The following is a 24,282-nucleotide window of genomic DNA, read 5'->3' as shown; positions in this document are numbered from 1 at the left end:
ATTTCTGGGTTGCCAACATGACTTTTTGTGAACACTGCAATTTCTAAATTGTTTGGATGGCTGGTCTCATACACAGAGCATGCTTAGAGGAAAGAGAACATCCTTGGCAACACTTCACATTTCTGGGAGGTCAGTTCACTCCCCCTGCCCCCAATTTTCAATCACCTTTGCACAAAGGAAGACTGGTTTCCTCTGACAGTTAAAAACTTCACACAATTAATGGGGATCCGACATGAATCTAAACCGGCTGCAGTCCAAATGTTTACCAGTCTTATTCTTCGCCACCACACCCTTCAGCATGGTACTTTGCTCAATTATGCATTGAATGTGCTGTCATATTCCCTTCCTCCATTAATTATAGAGTCCTTGTAGCTGCAGTGCAGAGAATGATACAGTACTTTAGAAATAGTCAAAGAAGAGGCTGAAGTTTGAACAGTATGCATATGCATGAGGAAAGCATTAGTTTGTCACTAGAACTTTGACAGATCAAATAATCATCAGTGTAATGTCATGGCTGTTTTTCTTCTCTCTAAATTTAGATATGGCATGAATGATCAAAAACATTCTGGGCAGAATCCTATTGGAGTGTGTGAATTTCTGCAACTAACTGCAACTAATGAATGAGATGCTGGGGCACATCACTGATACATGCTTGGCCACGTGCCTGATTTCATATCTGAGATGCACCTTGGCACCTTATCACATAGATGCAATTAGCCAGAGCAAGTTATGCAAACCTTATGTCACACCAATAGAATTCCAGCCTCTATATCTCCTGGATGTGTTAAATTTCATTTGGTATATTTATACACATATACATAAGTGTGTATTTGTCTTATGTGACAATACTGCATTTCATCTTTCCACTACACAGCTTACTTAGTGTGGCATATTCACTGGAACACAATAGTTTTATAAGAGCCCCAAACCATGTAAGTGGCAATTCAAACATCCCCCCTGCCTAAGCCAACATTCTGTATGAATGAACCACTGGCCTTCATGATTGTCACTGAGTGACAATGACAGTAAGGGGCTTCCCAGAGGACTGGGGAACATATTTGTTGTTTGTTGTTCCTGGCACTCTGATGACTGAATTTGTTGCCACAGAGGGGCCAGTAGGTACATCAAACGTACTCTTCTAGCTACATTAGTAGCAGGGAGTAAAAAAGAATTGACTTTACATAGACTAGTATAGCTGATGTGTGGCACCCATTATATATATAATTTTTGTCCCTTTGCTTTCTCTTAAAGGGCTGTTAGAGAAACTGACTGCAATTAAAGCCACTGCTGTGGATTCAACTGTAGGCAGTTTCTCCACCAGCCCTTTATGATCAGGCCAAGAGAATATTTTCTTTATTTTTTTTCTAACCAATATAGTGTCTCAGTGATACTCTACTTACACTTCTCCTGCCGAGCAGGAGAAGTGATTAATTTGCCAATATCCTGCAATGGCTTGCTTATTAAGCCAGTTCATGATATTCGCAGACTGAAAGAAGAAGGCTTGCTTTGGATTGGTTCCAAGGATCACACATGCTGGAACCAATCCATATCTGCACGATCCTACCTGCACAAGAAGAGTATAACCCCCTAGACAGGGAACAGAAAGATGTGGGTAGGAACACTTAAGGAGCAGGCTAGTGAGCTGTAGCAGGGACCTCATCCAAATCACTGTATTTTAAGAGTATACCACCCACCACTGCAGTCCTCCAAACAGCAGGCTAAACAGCCTGTGTAGGCAGCCTCTTAATCAAACAGAGTACTGGCCAGCTCCATCTGGCTCCTCTGTTGCTTTGTGCAAATGCACAGCATTTCCTACCACAAACCTAATCAATGCTCCTAAGTGGGATATCTGGACACAGTGCTTAAGTCAGTTTTCAGAAAATTGTATAAAAAAGTATGGACTTTCTCACTCAAGAAGTCATGGTAAGTTAAAGCTTTGCAGGATACCCAAGAGTCCAAGGAATACAACATGGAAAGTATCACCCTATGCCTTACAGCATAAATAGAGTATGTCTACTGTTCCTTATTAATCTGAAACATTCTGCCATGTTTAACATTACTGGCATAACATGGTTTATAGAGGACCATTTGCTTGTTATTTGTTTTTGTACAGAGAAGCCTCTAGCAGATTCTCACTGTTCCTAAGCAGAACACATCCTGGCTTCTATCCCAACATAGAGATGATAATATTGTTCATGGAATTGGGCAATAACCCTATTTTGAAGGGATGGATTTCTGCTTGAGGTCTAAACTGCAGCAAAATGAAGCAGTAAAACAGATTATATAATATTGCCTTACTTACGTCATTTTGGAACCTTCCCTTATTTAAATCAATAAATAATATAAATACATGAATAAAATATGTTGACATTTTTTTAAAAAGTACCTCTCGGGAAACAGGAAACACAGCAAAATAGTTTCCCTGCTACTTTTCTATCTGTGGATGATTAGGGATAACAGCATTCAAAAATTAGATCACATTGCCACCTCATTCTGTTTCTTGTATTATGCAACATACACATTTAGGCAAGTTGCAGCTTACTACAATATATATCCATAGGGACACACACATACACATATATTTCATGGTGCTTTTCATTACAGGCTTATTGGGCCATCTGTCTGACATCTCCCATTATGCATTAGGACAGGCTGGTTGCCTTTAATGGTATACATTTTTTAAAAAATTAATACTTAAAAATTTATCAAATTCAGATTTTGGAAATGTTACCTTTTGGGTAATAACTCAAAGGTTTAAATCCTGTTGCTTTGCATAGTATCACAAGCAGAATAGGCCCATTTGAATAAATATAACTTACAGTGGAGTTGACTCACAAAATTCCCACTGATTTAATGGACTTAAGTCTATTGCAAGTTACTATACTAAGCATGTCAGACACTGAATAACAAATCAGAACAACGCCCATGCTGGCTGGAGAATTCTTGTAGCTTTATCACCAAAAATTATTTTTTTGCAAGCTCTGGTCTGATTTAAAGTGATAACACTAATAGAGTAGTATAGAAGCGGAAATCATAAATATATAAATGAAAGTGTTGAAAGGCCACTCCCCAAACAGAACCAATTTTTTTGAAGGTTGATGTTGTGATGAAGATTCACATATAGCCAATACCAGAGACTACACTTCCATCAAAGATTTATCACTCAGATTGATAAAGGGGATCCCCTTAACCAAAATCCTACCCCCATTGAAAAGAATTTAAAAAATTATATATGATAAAGTGGAATTCTGTAAAGAAATTCAATGCATAAATATATTTACATTCATCATCATCATCATCATCTTAGAACTGCAGACCTGGAAAAGATCCTATGGATCATCAAGTCCAGCCCTGATCAAGGAAGCACAGTAGAGAATCAAACTCTGGCTCCACAGCCAGATACCTAAATTACTAAGCTATTGGAAGCTCCCATTTTAGAAACCGAAAAAGGAAAGGTGCATAGCAAACACACAAACACAATTAAAACCTTTTCATGTATGCCTGTGAAATTTCACATGAACCATCTGTTTCTATGGAGTAGAAATGTGAACATTTTATCCAGTTATGGCAGTTGTAATATAAATTTTAGCATTTCTTTATTTTCTATTACAGTTAAGGGGAGGTTCCAAATTCTGGATATCTGAACTAATGTTTCAATCCGAGTCCAACTGGGCATCCTCTGAAAAGGTCTGTTTTGATGCAGATTGTTTTCTGAACTATAATCCAAATCAAGGCTTGTGGTCTGTATAGATCACCATAAAATGCCAGTTCTTTTATTCTTTCTATTTGCCATTTTCTATTGTCAGATACAGAGAGCCAGTGTAGTACAGCTGATGCAGTGTTGAATGAAGACTCAGAAAACATGGGCTCCAATCTTCACTCATTCATGAAAACTCATTGGGAGTTACAAATAGTAAATCACTCCATGAACATCTTGCATACCTTGAAAACCCTACTGTGGTTGACATTAATTAGAAGTGACTTGCAGGTTAGGGCTATATAAATGAAGGAGCAGGACTGTACATGTTGGAACAGGTTAGATCCTTCCTATTACATTTCCCAGAACAAAGTAAAATGAATTGCCTTTAGCAACACTGTTGGGAAAAGGAAAATACCTCCCCTCACCCAAAACAGCTGTGGTTTTGTGACAACCTGCTCATCCCTTTACTAAGAAGATGTGAAATAGACTCACTATCACATCTTGGGATCTGCAGCTGAAAGAAATCACCTTAATGGTGTTTACCCTTTCCACCACTTTAATTATATTCTTCCCAGGTCTACCCATATCTTTCTAGTGTTAATAACAAGGGAAGCGACTGGGGCTGTATATCTCTTCAAATGATATACAAGAGGCATTCATAGTATAGCCGAGACATGCCCCCCACCCCTCAGATGTGAGTGCAGTATGAGAATGTAAGCATTTTTTTAAAAAAAAGTCAGCTGGGTCATTGCAGTCCCATATCTGAAAAATATCTTGGGAAGTAAACATAAGAGGGATTGATTAATTTCTCCCATCAGTTGGTTTACTCACAGGAAAGTATACAGGAGGAAGAGAGAGCTGGAAGGGAAGGGAAGGGAAGGGAAGGGGTTTTCTTTACAACTTTTCATCTCCATGGCCACTGCTAAGAGAATCAGCATGCTGTCTGAGACGTTTTGCATAGAATAAATTAGGATACAATCACATTAAAGTACAGTACTGCCTTCTAAAGATATGGGGAAAAAATACTAACATCACAATTTCCTTCAAGAATTCTTGCTTTATGACACTACCAGTTTATACAACATTCAGCATGTTTACTTAGAAGTAAATCCCACCATGTGTGATGAGCTTCTCTTTCTTTAAGAGTCACAGGACTGCAGCCTACTTTTCCTACAATTCACTGTTTGTGTCTTTAAGTTAATTTGCCTGCTTTTTCTTAAAGAAACCAACTTTGTTAAGCAGGGGCACCACCACATAAAAAGATGTCATGTCAACTCTTTCCTTTCTTTAATGAGAAAACCCTCATAATAAACATTATTAAATAAGCATGCCAAAACGTCATGCTTATTTAAAGTTTAATTTGTGCACTGCTTTTATAATGTCATAATGCTTTTGGCCAAATCTCACATCAGCAGCACTTTAAGATATACAATACAGAAATTATATTACTAATTTCCATGTTGCACCACTAATATTTCAATCAATGAACTCCACACTCTCCATTAGTTCATTAGTTAATTGGTTTGTGTGTATGTGTGAGAGAGTGAATAAGATGTGTGCGTGTGTCTGTGTGTGTGTGTGTGTGTGTGTGTGTGTGTGTGTATAAAACATTATATATATATATATATATATATATATATATATATATATATATATATATATATATATATATATATATATATATATATATATATATATATATATATATATATATATATATATATATATATATATATATATATATATATATATAATGTTTAATATTATACTTTCCCTAATTATTTATTTATTTCATTTATTTAAAATATTTTACCCTACCTTTCTCCTTTAAAAGGATCCAAGGTGACGTACATAATTAAAAGACAATATTTAAAGCTACAAACAGTAAGTATACAAATACTAAAAAGGGTCAAGCGAACACCACACTTAAAACAGAAAAAAAACCATCACCAAAGATACATCTAAAGAAGTAAGAGGCACAACAATCCATTTAAAAGCTCCACTCAGGTCACTCAGTCACTGAGGGAAAGCTTGCCCAAAGATGGAGGTCTTTGCCGAAAGCAGTGCCCTCCAGAGATGTCTTGGACTGGCATCTCCAGCATTCCCAGCCAGCATGACTTTAGTTCAGCAGATTGGGAGAGCAAGAGGATGAAGATAGCTCCATTATCTCCTCCTCCTGTCACCCAAAGGCAATACACACAAATTACAGTTTCCCCCTCTGATAGTGATGTTCAAAGGAATACTCTAGACTAAGTAATTTAACTATGACAAATTACTGTTCCACCACTTCCGCTAGGTTTATGTTAAAAAGTTCAGTTCTGGTATGATGAAGAAAGGTTTTCAGTTTCCATGGCTCTGCCTTTGTGAATTTACCAATAAATATGTTTTTCCACCACTAGATTGGAAAAGTAAACAAATTAAGAATGAAAGGTAGATTACCTATCATTAATTTGACATACAGTATTCATACATTGCCCTTCCACCTACTAAGTGTTCAAGGTGATTCACAACTTTGAATGAGAGAAACACCACATAAATCTGAAACAGCAAAGACTGGCCAGTCCCTTTTAGATTTTAGGCTAATAAACCTCGGTTGTTTGGCCCTGTGTGCACATAGTGAATTTACTGAGGCATATCATGTTTTCTGGGGAGAGAAGGGTATACTGTACAATTCAATGTAAGAATCAGGGAAACAATCAGGAGCCCCCCCCTTAAAATTCCCCAATCATCTGCCTTGTTGCCACCACAAGCGATGGGAGCCAACAACAGAGCTTTTCAAAAACTCTCCTTTTTTCCAGGGTGCAAAAACTTACTTTTTGAATACAGCTGATTGGCAATGTGTGAGCATAGGCTGAGCAAGCTTTACTTCTCTCACATAAGGAACTGCAGGATAGCATACTGGCCAGATTTCTCTAGGGCAGACATCTGCATGAGCACATAATGCCCCACCTCTCATAGCCAGCCAGCCTCAGCTGGGGATCATAATGGCCAGTCTTGCTCCCTCAGGCAGGCAGCATGAAAATAACCTGGTCATAATAGTTGGTTACGTTTTTCAGGCCAATGGATCATCATCATAGGAGGCCACCGGTCAGTCTCTCTTTCACTGAAGGATCTGCCTCTTTCACTGAAATAGGTAGCAAGTGTATGGGCACAGAAAGCAAAGAAGATGACTGGAAAGCATGTTCACAATTATTTCATGACTTTTTCTTGCAGTAAATATACTGGCTGGCCTAACACCAAAAGAGGCGGGCACAGTTATAGGAGCAGCACTTGAGATAGAAGGGGAACAAGTCTTCAATCTTCCAAAAGTGTCTGCTTCCTGACAGAGAAACTAACAGGCCTCAGGGAAGCAGAGTGTTACATAACAGCACTGATGTTACCTGTCTGTCATGGGTTTGGAGGGAAAGTTCCATCCTATGGGGAGTGGAAGGCGGGACATCAGGAGGAGGGGCTGTACTGTATAAATATGTGATGCCTGTGTGGTGAAGAGTAGATGCTGAGACAGACTGTGAGACACTGGGTTGGGACGAAGCAGCAGCTGGGGAAGAAGAGGCTGTTGTGGGAGTCTGGGTGTCTGACAGGGTACTACTGTGTGTCAGAGTACCAGCCTGAAAGGTTCAGGGGTCTGTTGGTTAGCCAGAACTGATGGGTTCAGGGTCTGTGCTTTAAGTTAAAGGTTCTAGGTGAACCAAACTGTATGCTTGTGTGTGTGAGAATAAGCCACGTTACTTTATTTTATTCACCTGATTGTTTTATTTACCCTGTTTGTATTTAAAATAAACCTTATTCTTTTATTGTTTAAAAATCCATCCCTGGTCTGTGTGACTTATTATAGGGAATGGTTGGTGGCAGCTTAGTAACTGTGTGATAGATCCCAGTAGGTCTGGGTTTGTCACATTGATTGGTGTCCAGCGGGTGGGATACGACTGGTCCAGTTGTCCAGTGGTCCAGCAAAGCCTTGGCAAGTGTGCCCAGAGCAAGGGGGGTCTAGTCAGGGACAGTTTAGGCGCGTAGGTAATCTTCTAGGTGTACCTCACGGGGAGGTGCGCTAGTAGAAGAACGTGCCAACTGGGGAGACTTAGATTAAGGTGCTCTGAGGCAGCCTAGTTTTGGCGGGAAAACGCTGAGGAAAAACTGCGTAGCAACAGTGATCTAGCTTGCCAGCTGAGAGGCCCAGCAGAGGGGGGTAGGCTCTGACTCGATACTGTTGCAAATTTAGTGCTGAAGAACAGCAGCAATCTCTAGGGAGAGCTGGTTCTGAGGCAAAAAGAAAAAAAAAAAAAGTGGTCGTTTTATTTTGAGGCTTGACTTTTTAAAGCAGCCTGTTCTGAGGGGGGTTATGCCCTTGACTCGAAGCCAAGTAGCAGACATGAGTGAAGTGAAAGACCCCCAGATTGACCAAGGTTCTGAGGATGAATTTGGCTCAGTGCAGGGTGACAGCACAGGAGAGCAGGACCCAGAACTCAGGAAAATACTCCTAGCCCAACAGCATGAACTGAGGGTGAGGGAAATGGAGGAAAGATTAGAGAGAGAAAGAAGGGAGGAAAGAGAGAAACAGCGGCAATTTGAAGAAAGAATGGAGAGAGAGAGAATGGCGTTTGAATTAAGAAAACTGGAACTGTTGAACCAGAACAATAATAATAATAGGGATTCTGAGGGAGGCCAATTGTCTAAGGCTGACCTGAAGAAATTCCCTGTGTACCACAAGGGAGATTGTCCTGAGGTGTTCTTTTCCTTAGTGGAAAGAGCGTTTGTGGACTTCTCAGTGAGGGAAACTGAGAAGATGACCATCATGCGGTCTTTAATCAGTGGTAGCCTGGCTGAGGTTTATGCCGAGATGCCTGAGGAACGGATGAAAGATTTTGCAGAGTTTAAAAAACTGGTGTTTGCAAGACATGGGATAAATGCAGAGCAGCTGAGACAAAGATTCAGGTCCCTCACAAAAAAACCAGAACAGACTTTTACCCAAGTGGGGGCCCAATTGGTGAGGCTGCTTGAGAAATGGCTATCGCAGGAAGGGACAGAGACCTATGAGCAGCTTAAAGACTTGATAGCCCTGGAACAGTTCTATTCAGTCCTGCATGGGGAATTGAAATTCCAGGTGAGGGAAAGGAAACCGAAATCTGTGGCAGCAGCCGCAGAGATCGCAGATTTTATTTCTCAAATAAGAAAGCCCTTGGGTGAGGGGAAATCTGTAGGTAAACCCAAAGAAACCTACAGCAAGTACTCTCAGGGACCAGGGAAAAGCCAGCAAGGGGGAGGGGCCCATGGTGAAGGGAAGCCCTCAGGCATGAAACCAAGCCCTCAGAATTTGGAGGGAAAACCGAAACCAGAGGAGAGAGAATCAAAATATACCAGAAAATGCTATTTCTGTCAGGGAAAGGGTCATCTAATCTCAGAGTGTGAGAAATTAAAGCAGCTAAAGGGAATGGTGCCTCAGAATTCTAGTGGGACCAAGCCAAAAGCTGTGTTCTGTGTCCAGAAAGAGCAAGGCTCAGTGTCACAGAGGGAGCCTGTTGCCATGGCTACTCAGTCTGGGACAGCTGCCTCTGCTGATCAGGCTGGGGAAAATGGTCCTCTTATGGAGGTAAAGCGCTGCTTGCTGATAAAAACAGATTCTCAGTTGTTTGAGACAGCAGGGGTGGACGTAGGAATACTTGACCGTCAGTATAGGGGGCTGCGGGACACTTGTTCCCAGGTAACCCTGTGCCATCCAGATATCATCCCTAGGGAGTTTATAATCCCAAATGAGAGCATGAAGGTGGCAGGGATTGAGGGGCAGATAATCTCTCTGCCAGTAGCAGAGGTACCTGTCAACTTTCAAGGCTGGAGGGGAGATTGGCGGATAGCGATTTCATCGACTCTGCCAGCAGCCGTGCTCGTGGGAAATGACCTGGCTGAACATGTGAAACGGGTGCTAGTGATTACACGCTCACAAGCCACCACGGGGACAGTTCAGGGGGGTAATGATGAGCCAGAGACGGAAGCAGAGAGGAGTTCAGAAGCTGTGGTGGAAACCTTAACCACAGACAGCAGATTTGGACAGGAGCAAAAGGCAGACGCCACTCTCCAAAAGTGTTTTGAACAGGTGACTGACGCTCAGCTAACACCTGAAACCCCAGTGAGATTTCTGGAGAAAAAGGGGATTTTATATAGAGAGACCCTGAGAAATATCTCAAAAGGGGGAGATGGGATCAGAAGTCAGCTGGTGGTACCTGAAAAGTATCGCCCCATGATCTTACAAAGGGGTCACTCTGACATGTTTGCTGCACACTTAGGGGTGAAAGGGCCTCTTGATTTGATCAAACAAAATTGGGAGCAGATCACCCAGGATGACCCACAAGATGTTGTGACATACATAGACACCTTGATGAATGACCTAAGGAGAAATCTAGAGCTGGCAGCAGAAAACCTGCAAGCTCAGAAGGTCAGACAGAAAACATGGTATGACCACAAAGCTAGAGAGAGGCACTTTGACCCAGGGGAGGAAGTGCTTTGGCTTAGGCCCTGCAGAGAGAATAAACTGCAGCTCAAATGGGCAGGACCATATAGGGTCATTTCTAAGATGTCAGACCTGAACTACCTAATAGAGCAGGAGGAGAACCAAGCAAGGAGGGTGGTTCATGTGAATGCCCTAAAACCCTACTACAGAGGGGAACAGAGGGTTTTATTCGCGATAAAAGCAGCTGAGAGTGAGGAAGCTGAATTACCCTTCTGGGAGGGTAGAGGGGAAGTAAAATACAACCCAGAGGAGGTAAAGATCAGTCCTGCACTCACCCAAGACCAGCAGCAAGAACTAAAAATGCTGCTTAATAAATATCAACAGGTGTTTTCCAACAAGCCGGGGATAGTGAAGGGAGTGATGCATCGGATCCACACAGGGGATGCACCCCCGCAGGCAGTATCCCCATACCGAGTAACGGGACCCTATAGGGACAAGGTGCGGAAGGAGTTGGACGAAATGCTGAGGGAGAACATAATCGTCCCCTCTTCTAGTCCTTGGTCCTCTCCGATAGTCCTTGTGGACAAGCCTGATGGGAGCATTAGGTTTTGTGTTGATTACAGGAAATTAAACCGTGTAACCACTCCTGATGCCTACCCAATGCCCAGGCTAGACAACCTGATTGAAACCATAGGGGGTTGTCGGTTCATCTCATCATTGGACCTGGTAAAGGGATATTGGCAATTAAGAATTGATCCCAGGGATCAAGAAAAGACTGCCTTTTGCAGCCCTTTTGGTCTCTATGAGTTTCGAGTCCTGAGCTTTGGTCTCAGAAATGCACCAGCCACATTCCAAAGGCTGATGGACCAGACCTTGGCAGGGCTCAGTGACTTTACAGTGGCCTACATTGACGACATAGGGATCTTCAGTAATACCTGGGAAGATCACCTGATACACCTGGAGTTAGTGCTGCAGAGGTTAAGTGCAGCAGGGCTAACAGTAAAGGCCAGCAAGTGTCAGCTGGGTAGCCCAGAAATAAAATACTTGGGTCACATGGTAGGGGGAGGAATGATAAAACCCCTGGAGGCCAAAATAGAAGCTGTTCGTGATTGGCCTAGACCCAACACCAAGAAAAAAGTCAAATCATTTCTTGGGTTGGTGGGCTACTACAGAAAGTTCATCCCGAGGTTTAGCGAGATTGCGGCTCCGCTGACCGATCTGACGAGGAAGAAGGCTGATGACCGCATCCCGTGGACCGGCGACTGTGAGGCGGCGTTCCAGAGGTTGAAGGAGGCGTTAATCAACTATCCTGTCCTGCGTGCTCCAGACTTCGACCGGGAGTTTATCATCTACACCGACGCGTCTAACAGCGGGGTAGGAGCAGTTCTGTGCCAAGAGGATGAGAATGGTGACCAGCATCCAGTGTCCTACCTGAGTAGGAAACTTCAAAAAGGTGAGAGACATTTGGCAACCGTGGAGAAGGAGTGTTTGGCCATAGTCTACGCGATCCAGAAGGCCAAGCCTTACATCTGGGGAAGACATTTTGTTCTGTGTACTGACCATTCACCATTGCAATGGTTAAAGACAATGAAAACCCACAATAGCAAACTTATGAGGTGGGCTTTAAACCTACAGGACTATGACTTTGAAGTGAAGGTGGTCAGAGGGTCAGTGAACTGTGTTGCTGACGCCTTATCAAGAAGACCTGAAGACTGAAGACGGCGAAAGAACATGGACTATATGTATATAATGAAAACAAAAAGTTAAAATGTACCTGGTTTTGAATTTGGTTGGTATTAATAAAGGTAAATTGATGTACTGTATATGGTAAAATGTTTAAATGCATATTTGCTATGGTTAACTTGGAGTGTAAGTATATGTAAGTATTATATGGTATGTATAAATGTTGTTGTGTATTTTATGCAGGTTGTTTTTTTGGTGAAAAGCACTTTTAGCTTTCCCCCTACAAAACAACTTTTAAAGAGGGGAGGTGTTACATAACAGCACTGATGTTACCTGTCTGTCATGGGTTTGGAGGGAAAGTTCCATCCTATGGGGAGTGGAAGGCGGGACATCAGGAGGAGGGGCTGTACTGTATAAATATGTGATGCCTGTGTGGTGAAGAGTAGATGCTGAGACAGACTGTGAGACACTGGGTTGGGACGAAGCAGCAGCTGGGGAAGAAGAGGCTGTTGTGGGAGTCTGGGTGTCTGACAGGGTACTACTGTGTGTCAGAGTACCAGCCTGAAAGGTTCAGGGGTCTGTTGGTTAGCCAGAACTGATGGGTTCAGGGTCTGTGCTTTAAGTTAAAGGTTCTAGGTGAACCAAACTGTATGCTTGTGTGTGTGAGAATAAGCCACGTTACTTTATTTTATTCACCTGATTGTTTTATTTACCCTGTTTGTATTTAAAATAAACCTTATTCTTTTATTGTTTAAAAATCCATCCCTGGTCTGTGTGACTTATTATAGGGAATGGTTGGTGGCAGCTTAGTAACTGTGTGATAGATCCCAGTAGGTCTGGGTTTGTCACACAGAGCACCTTTGAAATGTGCCCTGTTTTACTGGCACAGGCACTGACATGTGGAGCCACCTCCAGTATTTATGGCTCATTTACAGGGCCACCAATAGCAGGTAACTGCATCTGCACACTTCCTCATTATTTTATTGAAAGGTTGTGCCATGAAACTATGCATAAAATGCAGATCAACAAATCATTCCTCTTTTATTCAACCCAGCCAAACTTCAGGAAACCTATGCAACTAATTGTTCAAATAGAGTAAAGCCTTCCAAAATAATTTATCTGCTAGCAGAAGTATCAATCTTTGGAGAATTCAGAGAAAACCCTTTTACTATTATTTTTTTGCACCCAAGAGCTTGTAGTCTCCCACTCACCTACACGTTCCTCTGCTCTCGTTCACATAACCCATACAACCTTCCTCTCCACAATCTACTCTGTCCTTGACATGCAAATCTTCTTTCACCATCCACCCAGATTGTCTTTCTTTCCCCATATCTACTAACCGGGTGTTCTCCCTGCCTCCTTGGAGAGAAGTGCTCATTCTCTCTCCTTCCCACACATGTGATCTTTCCCTTTCCCCATTCACCTGTTCACTCAAGTGAATTTTTCTTTCTCATATGCTCACATTCTCTTCCCTTGCCTCACTCAGCTGTATCTGTCAAACACCTTTTCAAATTGTGCGTCTTGCACACATGGATCTGCCTAAAGGCTGCTTTGTGTGGAAATGAACACGGCAAGCCTAATAGCTTCCTCTCAGCTGGTGAGAGAAATTTGTTACCTAATGATGGAAGATAGCACTGCATGCTACAGATAAATCTATATTAAGAGTGATTAAGTGATTAATTATAAACAAAACAACGTCCAAATAAAAAAAATGTATGGACACCTAGGTTTTCTCAACCTGCATGTATGATAATCTTCAGGAGTCCAAATTTCATGGTTTTGTGATTATGGATCTACAGGTAGACAACCTTCTACAAATTATAGTTCATCTCTTCAATGCATGGAATGCAATCTAGAAATGCAGATACATATATAACCCATTTAGTTAGGGCTATAATACTGAGAGTGAAGTATATGCATTTATATACAGAAATTAGAAAATGATCCTGCTGTGTAAATTTACTTCACTATAATCCAGAGAGGGTGCTAGAAATATTTAATTTATACTAATAGAAAGTTTCTTATCCTTCCTGTTCAGGTTCCAAGACTCCCTAGGGCACCCTTTTGCCCTGGAAAGCCTTTAGGAATCTTGGAATGGGGGTGTGTCTTTGTAAAAAAAATGCCATTGGATCACCACTGCCAGGATCAGGACCACATCATGATAACAGCATTAACAAATATAAGGGCAAGAATGACAAAACTATTAAAATCTAGCAGAAATGGAATACTCACAGACTGTCTGAAGCAGGGACCATGTACTCTCCCTAGTGAGGGAGCTTCACAGTAAAGATGTTGCTATAGGAAAGGTCACACCTTGTACTGTATAGCCATCAGTGTAGCCTCTTAGGTAGTGGGACATGAAATAAGCCTTCAGCGTCAATGGCCATATTACCCCTTCAATCACAGCAACCTAAAAATAAAAGTCATGTTTCCAGGAACTTTTATTTTGAATCTAGCTTTTCAAGTTGAGGAAGTATATATTAGGCAGATCATTACAGTATATCATTGCTTTCTGTACCATATGACTGCCCAGTTAACACACTGTGCAATTGACCACAGAAAAGTGGCAGCTGGACCAGAGAAAAATTACCTTTTGGGCTACAGATGAAACCTATCAATTCATTCTTTCTTTTTACTCCAAACTATGATTTTCATCACTACCTACTTATGAAAGTAATTTGTTTTAGAATAAATCCACAAATGCTAAGACTAAACACTACATTTTAGGTTCTATAGAGAACAAGCGAACTAAAAGGGAGAAGGCTGCTGCTAGTGATATGGCACATTAATAAATGTGCTGCATCAAGAGAAAATCTTTTTTCAAAGCCCTAAAACAAAACTTTTGTCAGAATTTGTATTTGTGAAACATGTGCTTAAAGTGCTAAAGTCACAGTTTCAAAAGTTACAACTTCAAAATATGATACAGTGATTGTCAACTGCAACAATTCATAGGATTTTCCTAGGAAGTTACCCTAATAGTCTTTTTTTTCCTGGCTTTATTCCCTCTCTGCATTACTACTAAAAACACAGTTGTTGGCAAGGTCCAATTATATCCTTTAGATGTGCTCAGAGCAACGGAGGCATTGACTTTATCAATTAAAATTAACCAGTAGTACAAGTAAAACTTAGTGGCCAAAAATGTTCTTGGCCTGGCAACAACCAATTATTCAAACATCCAAAATGAGCATTATTTACACCACTGGTTCTTAACCTTGGGTTACTCAGGAGTTTTGGACTGCAACTCCCAGAAGCCTTCACCACCAACTGTGCTGGCTGAGGTTTCTGGGAGTTGCAGTTCAAAAACATCTGAGTAACAAAGGTTAAGAATCACTGATTTACACCACTGGTTCTTAACCTTGGGTTACTCAGGAGTTTTGGACTGCAACTCCCAGAAGCCTTCACCACCAGCTGTGCTGGCTGGGGTTTCTGGGAGTTGCAGTTCAAAAACATCTGAGTAACAAAGGTTAAGAATCACTGATTTACACCACTGGTTCTTAACCTTGGGTTACTCAGGAGTTTTGGACTGCAACTCCCAGAAGCCTTCACCACCAACTGTGCTGGCTGGGGTTTCTGGGAGTTGCAGTTCAAAAACATCTGAGTAACAAAGGTTAAGAATCACTGATTTACACCACTGGTTCTTAACCTTGGGTTACTCAGGAGTTTTGGACTGCAACTCCCAGAAGCCTTCACCACCAGCTGTGCTGGCTGGGGTTTCTGGGAGTTGCAGTTCAAAAGCATCTGAGTAACAAAGGTTAAGAACCACTGATTTACAGGATGGTTCAGCCATTCAAAGCATGTTGCATATATTGTCATCATAGTTTGGGAAGGGATGTTTTACTGCTAATCTTTTATTGCAATTGTTGGACTGAGATTATTATTTCTACATGTAAATGAGCAATATGACTAAGACAAAATATGAACTATATACATCTGAAGAAAAGGAGGGTCAGACCAGAAAAGCTCCCGTTAAACTAATTTAAAGCAAACATTCACTAGTAGAAAACAACTTTATGTAATATTTGGCTGCCAATAAGGTGCTAAGGTACTGCACAAAATGAAAAACTGACATAACTAGGCAATATATACTAGAAATGCATACAGAAGTGGGGATTAGAATAGGCTATGGTGGCCACGTGGCAGGCTGTTCAAAGCTAGCCACTGTTCAGTCTGGCTGAGGAATTCTGTGACCTGTAATCTAAAAGGGCAATGTTTCAACCCTGTGGGACTAGATACCTTCCATGTTATTTTTATGGTACTGGAGCTGCTACAATGTCTGCTTGGATCCATAAAGGCGACATGAAAAGCTACAAATTGAAGTGACATCATAAGGGAAAGGAGTAATCTTATATATTAAAAGGGGAATTAAATTGAAGTAAAGGATCATTCATCAGGGTAAAGGCATAACATGGTGGCTTTTAAGATAAATGTAAGTTAGATATAAAGATGGGGCAAAACAAAAGTACTTAATGAATATATATTAGTTGTTGATATGGACATGATAGAAAATGTGGAGAAAGAAATGGCTAAACAATTATATAAAGAAAATTTGTATAAAAGTAGTCAATATTGTATACTAAAACACACATATGAACGGTTTAAATGTTTAAAAATGTACTGTATAGATTTTGAAGAGACAACTGAGAAGACACAAAGATGCAAAGAACAAATGATCGTAAGCAACCCATGTAACATGATGTTTAACAAGCATGATTAAATGTACATAGATTGAAAAATTAATAAAATGTTAAAAAAATTAAAGAATGGGTTCTTCCTGGGCCATGTGACAGCGATGGGAACGAGAAGTGTATGTGTTTATGGGTTGGAGGGGTGAGAATAGAACCCACCAGGTCGTAGTGATGGCATGTTGTCTTGACATACTGGGAATTATAATCCCCCCCACAAAAAAAACACCACTGCCTATCTCTATAATCTCAGTCTCGAAGAGCTGATCTGCTTCCATGTTTACCAACATTTACTAGCAGTTTTGTTTTCCCCTCCTGGGGGTTTCAGCACATGCTAGGGTGCCATGCTACAGTCTCCAAATCACACCGCAATGAATATATCAACAAAAGTGACCCCCCACTGTGATTCTTACAAGCATATGTGCATCCACCCTCAAGAACAGCAACAGCAATCACTCTATTCCAAAAGCTAGGAAAGGATTTAAAGTTAAGAATCTTCCCTAAGCAACAGAATTCGGGCTGTTGTGTGTTTATGATGGCATTGGATTGTAATTTGTTATTCCTACCTTGGCAACATCTTTCAGATAAAGCACACATTCTACGATGAGCCACGGCACTTTTTCTATTTTCTCCCTTCAACAATTCTGGGGTTAAGCATCCTGGATCCATGTAGTTCAAAACCCGCATATAACTTTTATTTAACCCCTAAACATAACTACAAAGCATAAACAGTTGATTAACAGACACTCACACCCCTCTCCTGACCCGCATCAGCTTCCTGGCATGGCCCACCACCCTCCCTGGGCACCATGTGAAGCCGCTATGACAGGAAAGGGTGCTGGCCAGGCTGCTACCATCAGACTGGAGGACACGGCACTGCCAACAACAGGGCTTTACGTAAGGCTGAGACCCCGTTTCTCATGCCACTTCTTGGAGAAAAATAACAGCACAGTATGTATGTATTTTTAAAATGTGTAACAAAAACCATGCTGCTCAGATCTGTGCAATTCTAGGGAGACGTGTATACTCATACTTTATTTATTTCTTTATTTATTTACTTATTTATTTATTATTTTTTTGTTTATTTATTTATTTATTTATTTAAACAAGCTGCATAATTCACTAGTGCAATTTTATTTCTTCAGACCACAAGAAGGGAGCAGAACTCTGAAGCAAAATAATACCAGCAAAACCACAGCTAGTAACAGTTGTTTCAAACCGCCACTCCCAGAACATCCAACAGTTCAGGGCCAATAGCAGGCTGGGGGATTCTTGGAGTTGTTGTCCAAAAAGTACCTTTCCCAAAGTCTGCCTGCAACTCAGCTTTGCAACTTATATTTGTAACATCACCAAGAAGCAAAAGTTGGACAAAATATGAGATCCATGTTTCCAGAGATCAGGGCTAGAATGTGTGGGCTGTTCCTGATAAACAGGAACAGCTAGGGAAAGCAGGCAAGAGCATAAATTCCATAGAACTGTTGGAAAACTAATCTTAATAATATTTCCCTTCTCCCTCATGATTTAGAGAGTTTCTGCCAATCAGATTAGATAATCACTGCAGCAAAAAGACCAGTGGCCTAACCCAGTACAGTGGACCCTCTACTTACAGAATTAATCCGTATTGGAATGGTGGCTGCAAGTCGGAAAGTCTGTAGGTCGAATCTTCATTGACCTACAATGCATTGAAAACCGATTAATCCCATAACTGGCAGTTTTTAATCTATTTTTGTCCCATTTTGTTTTTTTTCTGATCTGCAGGTCGATTCTCCGGCTGCAAGTCGAATCTAAATTTTGCGGCCACAGAAGTCTGTAACTCGAAAAGTCTGTAAGTCGAGCTGTCTGTAAGTTGAGGGTCCACTTTATTTAAGGCAGCTTTCAATGTGCTCTTATCAAGGGTTGACATTTTGAATGCATAGAGTACTAAAATAATGAAGGAGGCTGTAAAAATATAACCCTGAAAACATATATTGTACTTAAAACAAAAATGTCTGAGCAGCACTTTACTAAAAGTCACCGTGAAAATATTACCCAGCTATCCAGCCAGGTCTGAAAGCCCAGTCAATGCAAAATAGCATGGCCTCAAAAACTTGTAAACAATTGATAAGGAAGCGCAAAACAATTGAGAAGGAAAAAAAAACTCTCGGAGCCCTAAAATACAGATTAAGCAAATTGGTACCTGACCAAATCAGTTCACCAGCACTTTACACTCATGGCATTTTGCCTATGTAGTAAAATACTATGGAACTAGTTATCTATTCCCACAGGTGCGACAATCCATTCAGTCTAAACAAAAGCAACTATCAGTCATAGTGGCAACTTGCTAGTCTAGTAATTAATGAGAGCTATACTTTGCCACCCTGGTAAAAGCAACAGAGATTTTCATTAAAAACTTTCTGACTCTATATAGAGGATAGCTGGATGGACAGCTCAGTGAGTTAGGTATCTGGCTTCTCTGGCTGGAGAACAGGAGTTCAATTCCCCCATTGTGCCTCCTGGGAGTAAAGCCAGGCTGTGTGGCCTTGGGCAAGATGGTAAACTACTACTTAATACTCTCTGCGTAGAAAACCTTGATGGCACATTATTATTAATTGCAGTTTACCACACCAGCAAAATCCAATTGTTTACAGATGAAGGGAAATGTAAACAATCAAAAGAAATATAAGCGTAGGGAGGTAAGACATGTGAGACACCACACACACACAGTATACCAACAACACAGATACAGAGGTTCATCAGGCAACAGCATGATGACCACCACCACCAAACAGATGAGGACAACACAGATTATTTTCCTTAGATGGCTAGCTTAGCTGGCTGACAACATTGTTTACTAACTTTTTAATGTGTCTAGATACACTTAAAGGCTAAGAAATTTATTTTTATCTTTCACATATTTTTAGGTTTAAGAACTTTGCTATTTTAAAAGATCAACTCTCTGCTTTTTGTACCTTTTCAGACTATATCCTCCTGCATTTTTAGAATGTAATTAAAATATTAATTTGCCTGCAAATTAAATTTAATTTTCATATATTTTTTAAGCCTTTGTACCTAGAATTTCATAGCTGCAAGACTGCTTTCTGTTACTGAAATTTGCCTGTAATTTCTTTAAAAGTTATGTTTTCTGTAACTCTTCTATTTTGATCCACCGAAGCAATGTAGATGAATAAAGCTTGCAGAAATAGGCAAACTGATGTTATCCAGAATCATTCCAGCAATGGAGCAACTTATTTTATCTTGCTGGTGAGATGAACTTTGAAATTATTGGAAATGGTTGTCTAGTTCACACTGAAATTAACCCTTCTTTGGGGATAAATGCCAGCAATGTGAACAAAGAGTTCTGAATTTCCTTAGGGGTCTAATAAAGATCTATAGAACTCTTAGGAAGCTGTTCAGGTACCAGACTTTCTGACTTGACACTATATAACTATCACCTCACAATGGCATTCCAGATGTGCATGACTCCTTTGAAACACCAGCTTGTCTGACAATGGAAACCAGGATAATTCAAGCTCAAAGTGAGAGTCATGCCTTCATACTGGCTTATTCTAACGGTGGAATCAGAAAGCATACAACAGTTCTACAAACATTTTTCATGAGAAAAATCTCTGTCTGATCAGGTAAATGCAGAGAGTAGGTCAGATCATTTTTTATTAGTTCAAGCAAAGCAAGACAACAGACTTGATACTGTATTTTAAAACACCACTACGTAATAAGAATAAAGCTCTGAGTTCAGTTATTGAAGACAGAAACATTCTCACTCCTATTCATTCAGCTAACAATAATCCTATCCTGTGTAATAGGCTATTCCTACTAAATCCTTTCACAAATACTTTGAGAAACCTGTACCACATTAACCTTTGTTAACAAATTTGCTTCTGAATAATATGCAGTGCAGCCCAAATGATAGATCAGATGTTGTTTTCACTGTTTTTGCTAAGTGTGGGCTTTATAACAAAGAAAACACTTTTAAACAGATGCTAAAATGAGCAATGGCTGTAGTAGAAGCAAACAGAAAACAAGAATGAACGAAAAAGTACTGTACCCTTTCAGAAATGCTCCCAGCCATAGTTCAATTCATGTGGCATATTGTGTCCTCTGTGTGAGCCATCTCTGTGTGCAGTGACAGGGAATTTAGCTCTTGCTCAGCCTTTTACAAAACACCACAATTGCATTAATGCCCGTGAACAGTGTCCAGTGGGTCGGCCGTACACTTCCAAAGCCTCTGCTTTAGGGCAGAACAATTTCAGCTTCAGCATAACCCATCTGTACACATTTCCACTAAGTGTAGCTTGGATGCTAAAGTAATCACAACACAGACTTGAAAAGCATGGTAAGGTTGCAATTGAGGCTTTCAAATCCTGCAGTGGCAAACTGGCATAAAACCTCATATCTCTCTGAGTTTAAATACACCAGTCCTTCTCAGATATTTCTCAACATTTCCTGCACATGCTTGGAGTTCTGCACATACACTACAAACCTTGGGCTAATGTATTATAAAAGGCTATGACATAAGGAAACTGCTGTAAATGATCAGCACAACATAATTATGATTAATACTGTCTAACTATTTTAGGCCTGTATTTAACAGGTTTAAAGTACTTCTGCCTTGTTTTTTTTTTTAACCAATACACCAGCCCCACTTCTTTGAGGATACACAGAAATAAGACCTTGATTCTTGTGTTGGTAAATTAGCTCAGTACAATATTCTGTTTCCAAAAGTTTAAAGCCATCTCTTCATGCTGATTGCCAGACAGTGGTACAGAGAAATATGTATTGCCTCTAACCATGTGGAATCTATTTTAGCTCTCTTGCCTAATAGCTATTGAACGTCCTCCTACTCTATGGATTTCTCTTGTTTTTTCCCTCCCTGGGGCACAAAGCTAACACCTTGCATAATGTTACTGGCACTGCAAAAGCAAATAAATGAAGCAGATCAAGGGACTCAGATGCCACCTTGCAACAGGCATCCATGCCCAGAGGAGGCTTGGTGTGTTGATAGTAGACCATTCCGGGTATTCAGTATTCCAGCTAATTCTGCTGAGGGCAAACTTAATTTGGACTGTGCAGAACAAACTTTCTTCTTGTCTCGTAAACGGGCTGTAGTCCAGCACTATGACATATCTTCTAACTACCAATTAAATGTTTGTTAATGTGTACATATAAGCTAGATTCTTCTCTAAGTCTCATGAAGTTGAATATTCACTTAGAAAGGGACTCAATGCATCTCCGATCTGATGCACGTCTAGGGAAATGTACCTACCTGCACTGCCATAAAATGCTTAATGCTTCCCTCCCCCCATCATCTGCGGTCTACACAGTAAATGCTCCTAAATGACATGGGTAACTGGAACAAGGAACAGCACACTGCCAGAAAATATTGGAGTTAGCCCTCCTCTGCCCCCACTTTGGTCATTAACAACTATTGCCATATGAGGTCTTTTAGATAAAGGCTGCTCTGTATAACTATATGAAGCAGATAGCATGTTAGGCCAGGACTCAAGATACTAGGGTTTAAATCCCTGCTCAGTCATGGAAACTTGCTGGGGGTAGGAGGAGGAAATGGTAAACCACTCTTTAATCTTACACCCTTTGAAAATCCTATTAGGGTTCCCATAATGGAAGCAACATGGAGTCACAGAACAACAGCTAACTACAATCTAATTTTCTGTAAGGATAAACATTTAATTAAAAATTTCTGATAAATTGTACGTGCTCGGCACATCTGGCTACAGTTTCTGCAGACAGAATAAAATGTCTAGTGGGCAGAGAACAACCTTAGCATAAGAATCAGCAAGAACTGCAGCAACAACATGTTGCAGCAAGGATTATTACAAGTTATCGTTCACAGTTAGCCACACCTTGCCTGGTGACTCTTTAATTTATACTACTTCTGGTTTCCCAGCAGTCAGCACCCTGTGGGCACTGAGTATGCTTAATCTTCAACCTCTCCTTTGGTTGTTGTTTTTTTTAAACGGTATTTTGTTCTCAATTTCCCCAGATCTACTGATAACTTGGCCCTCAACACACACAGTGTGAGGACAGTGCAGTTTCTGCTACATAAACAACAACAGTCATAGCTGAATATCAGAAACAGTGGGCACAACCAAGGTGTTGCAACAGAGTATCGCAGTGCAGAGTGCTTGTGTCCAATCACTCCATTCCATTGACCCACCAGTTTTCTCTCTCCGTCTTCCTCAATAGTCAGTAAGCATTTTATGCCCACTGTACCTGCTCACTCCTCACTGGGCTGCTAAGGGTTCCTTCCCTCCATTCGGGCATTTACCAGGAAACATGTTAGAAACCCATGTCCAATTCCAGCAACATTAAATTCGTGGATTTTCCCATTGATACTTTATGGGTAACATGCCTATGTGTCACTAGGGGTATTTTAAAATTGCTTCTTAGTGCAAACTGGGAAATAACCTAGTCAGACAATTAGGTACTGTAACTTTTCTTTATAACCTTTGAATATTTGTAGGTCTTTTTACCACGCTCCTACTCCAACCACTTCATTCCATGCTTCCTATCAGCAATTTATTAAACTTTTTCCTCTTAATAACGCAACATTCTGTGTTGCTGAGCATTGTCCGATTGAGAGGGATACACATCAAGGAGTTTTTGAAACATATTTACATGCCCTTGCCAACCTATCCAAATCTGCCTGCTAAATTTTAGGCAAGGACAGTGTGATTTTGGCTATGTATGGCACTGCACAAAGAGAGTGTAATTAAAAAAAAATAAATTATAGATATAGATACTAGTAACTACACAGAACAATTTTCCATGTGTTCAATGTTGGAGATAATGTCATTGGAACGAGAAGTAGAAGGGGGGGGGAGAGAAAGAAATTGGAACAGTATAAGTAAATCTGGCACAACTGCAAGTAGATGCCGCCATTTAAGGCACGAAGTGCTTTGTTTTGGCTGCTACTGTCTTTTTTGCCCCTCATGCTAATGTTGCTACATGTTTTGCAGTGTGGTTTAATCTATGAGTGATGTTGCCATGACATGTTTGAAAATCTGCTTACAGAAATTATTTCACATACAACAAGGGCATAATTCTCATGATTCAAAATCATTGTGTTCCCTATCCCATCCTCCCCCTAGACGTCCCAGACATTTATTTTGTAAATATATACTTTCTTTCCTTGCAAATATCACATCTTGATCATGTCTCAGTTAGTGGCGGCGCTGTGCGTTAAACCGCAGAAGCCTCTGTGCTGCAAGATCAGAAGACCAGCAGTCGTAAGATCAAATCCACGCGACGGAGTGAGCTCCCCTCGCTTTGTCCCAGCTCTTGCCAATCTAGCAATTCAAAAGCATGTAAAAATGTGAGTAGATAAATAGGTACCACCTCGGTGGGAAGGTAACGGCGTTCTATGTCTAGTCGTGCTGGCCACGTGACCACGGGAACTGTCTTTGGACAAAACACTGGCTCTATGGCTTGGAAACAGGGATGAGCACCGCGCCCTAGAGTCGGACACGACTGGACAAATTGTCAAGGGGAACCTTTACTTAATTTCATATACCGGGACATTAAGTTATGAGACTATGTGAGTGAAATGCAATGGGTATATATAATAAATTTGTGCGTGAATGTGTTTGTGTGTGTTTCTCCTTCACACACGCAGTCATAGTACCTGCCCATAACAGAAACAAATGAATACCTTTCCCTCATTATACTGAGCAATTTAAATTTAGAATGCAGAAGTATATTGACATTTAATCAAGGTTGCACAAGACAATGCTGTTATATTATTTCTGAAGTACTTCAAT

General features: G+C 40.7%; 1 protein-coding gene across 50 annotated transcripts in view; it reads right to left on the bottom strand.

Moving 5' to 3' along the window:
* The window catches only part of ANK3 (ankyrin 3), a 543,412-nt gene that overhangs the window by 194,807 nt on the left and 324,323 nt on the right, over nucleotides 1–24,282 (bottom strand). For 2 of the 50 annotated variants that reach the window (XM_072995144.2, XM_078390944.1), the window contains exon 1: nucleotides 20,550–21,257. The exons of 47 other annotated variants lie outside the window; for them this stretch is intronic. In XM_072995144.2, coding sequence (XP_072851245.2) covers nucleotides 20,550–20,573 — 24 coding nt within the window. In that variant the 5' untranslated portion in view covers nucleotides 20,574–21,257. Of the gene's footprint in view, nucleotides 1–20,549; nucleotides 21,258–24,282 lie in introns of those variants that run through there. One more of the 50 variants, XM_078390924.1, reaches the window with a different exon arrangement.

Source organism: Pogona vitticeps, chromosome 3, assembly GCF_051106095.1.
Source record: "Pogona vitticeps strain Pit_001003342236 chromosome 3, PviZW2.1, whole genome shotgun sequence".
Lineage (NCBI taxonomy): Eukaryota > Metazoa > Chordata > Lepidosauria > Squamata > Agamidae > Pogona > Pogona vitticeps.
Note: the sequence above shows the minus strand (reverse complement) of the source record. Positions and strands in the feature narration are given on the sequence as shown.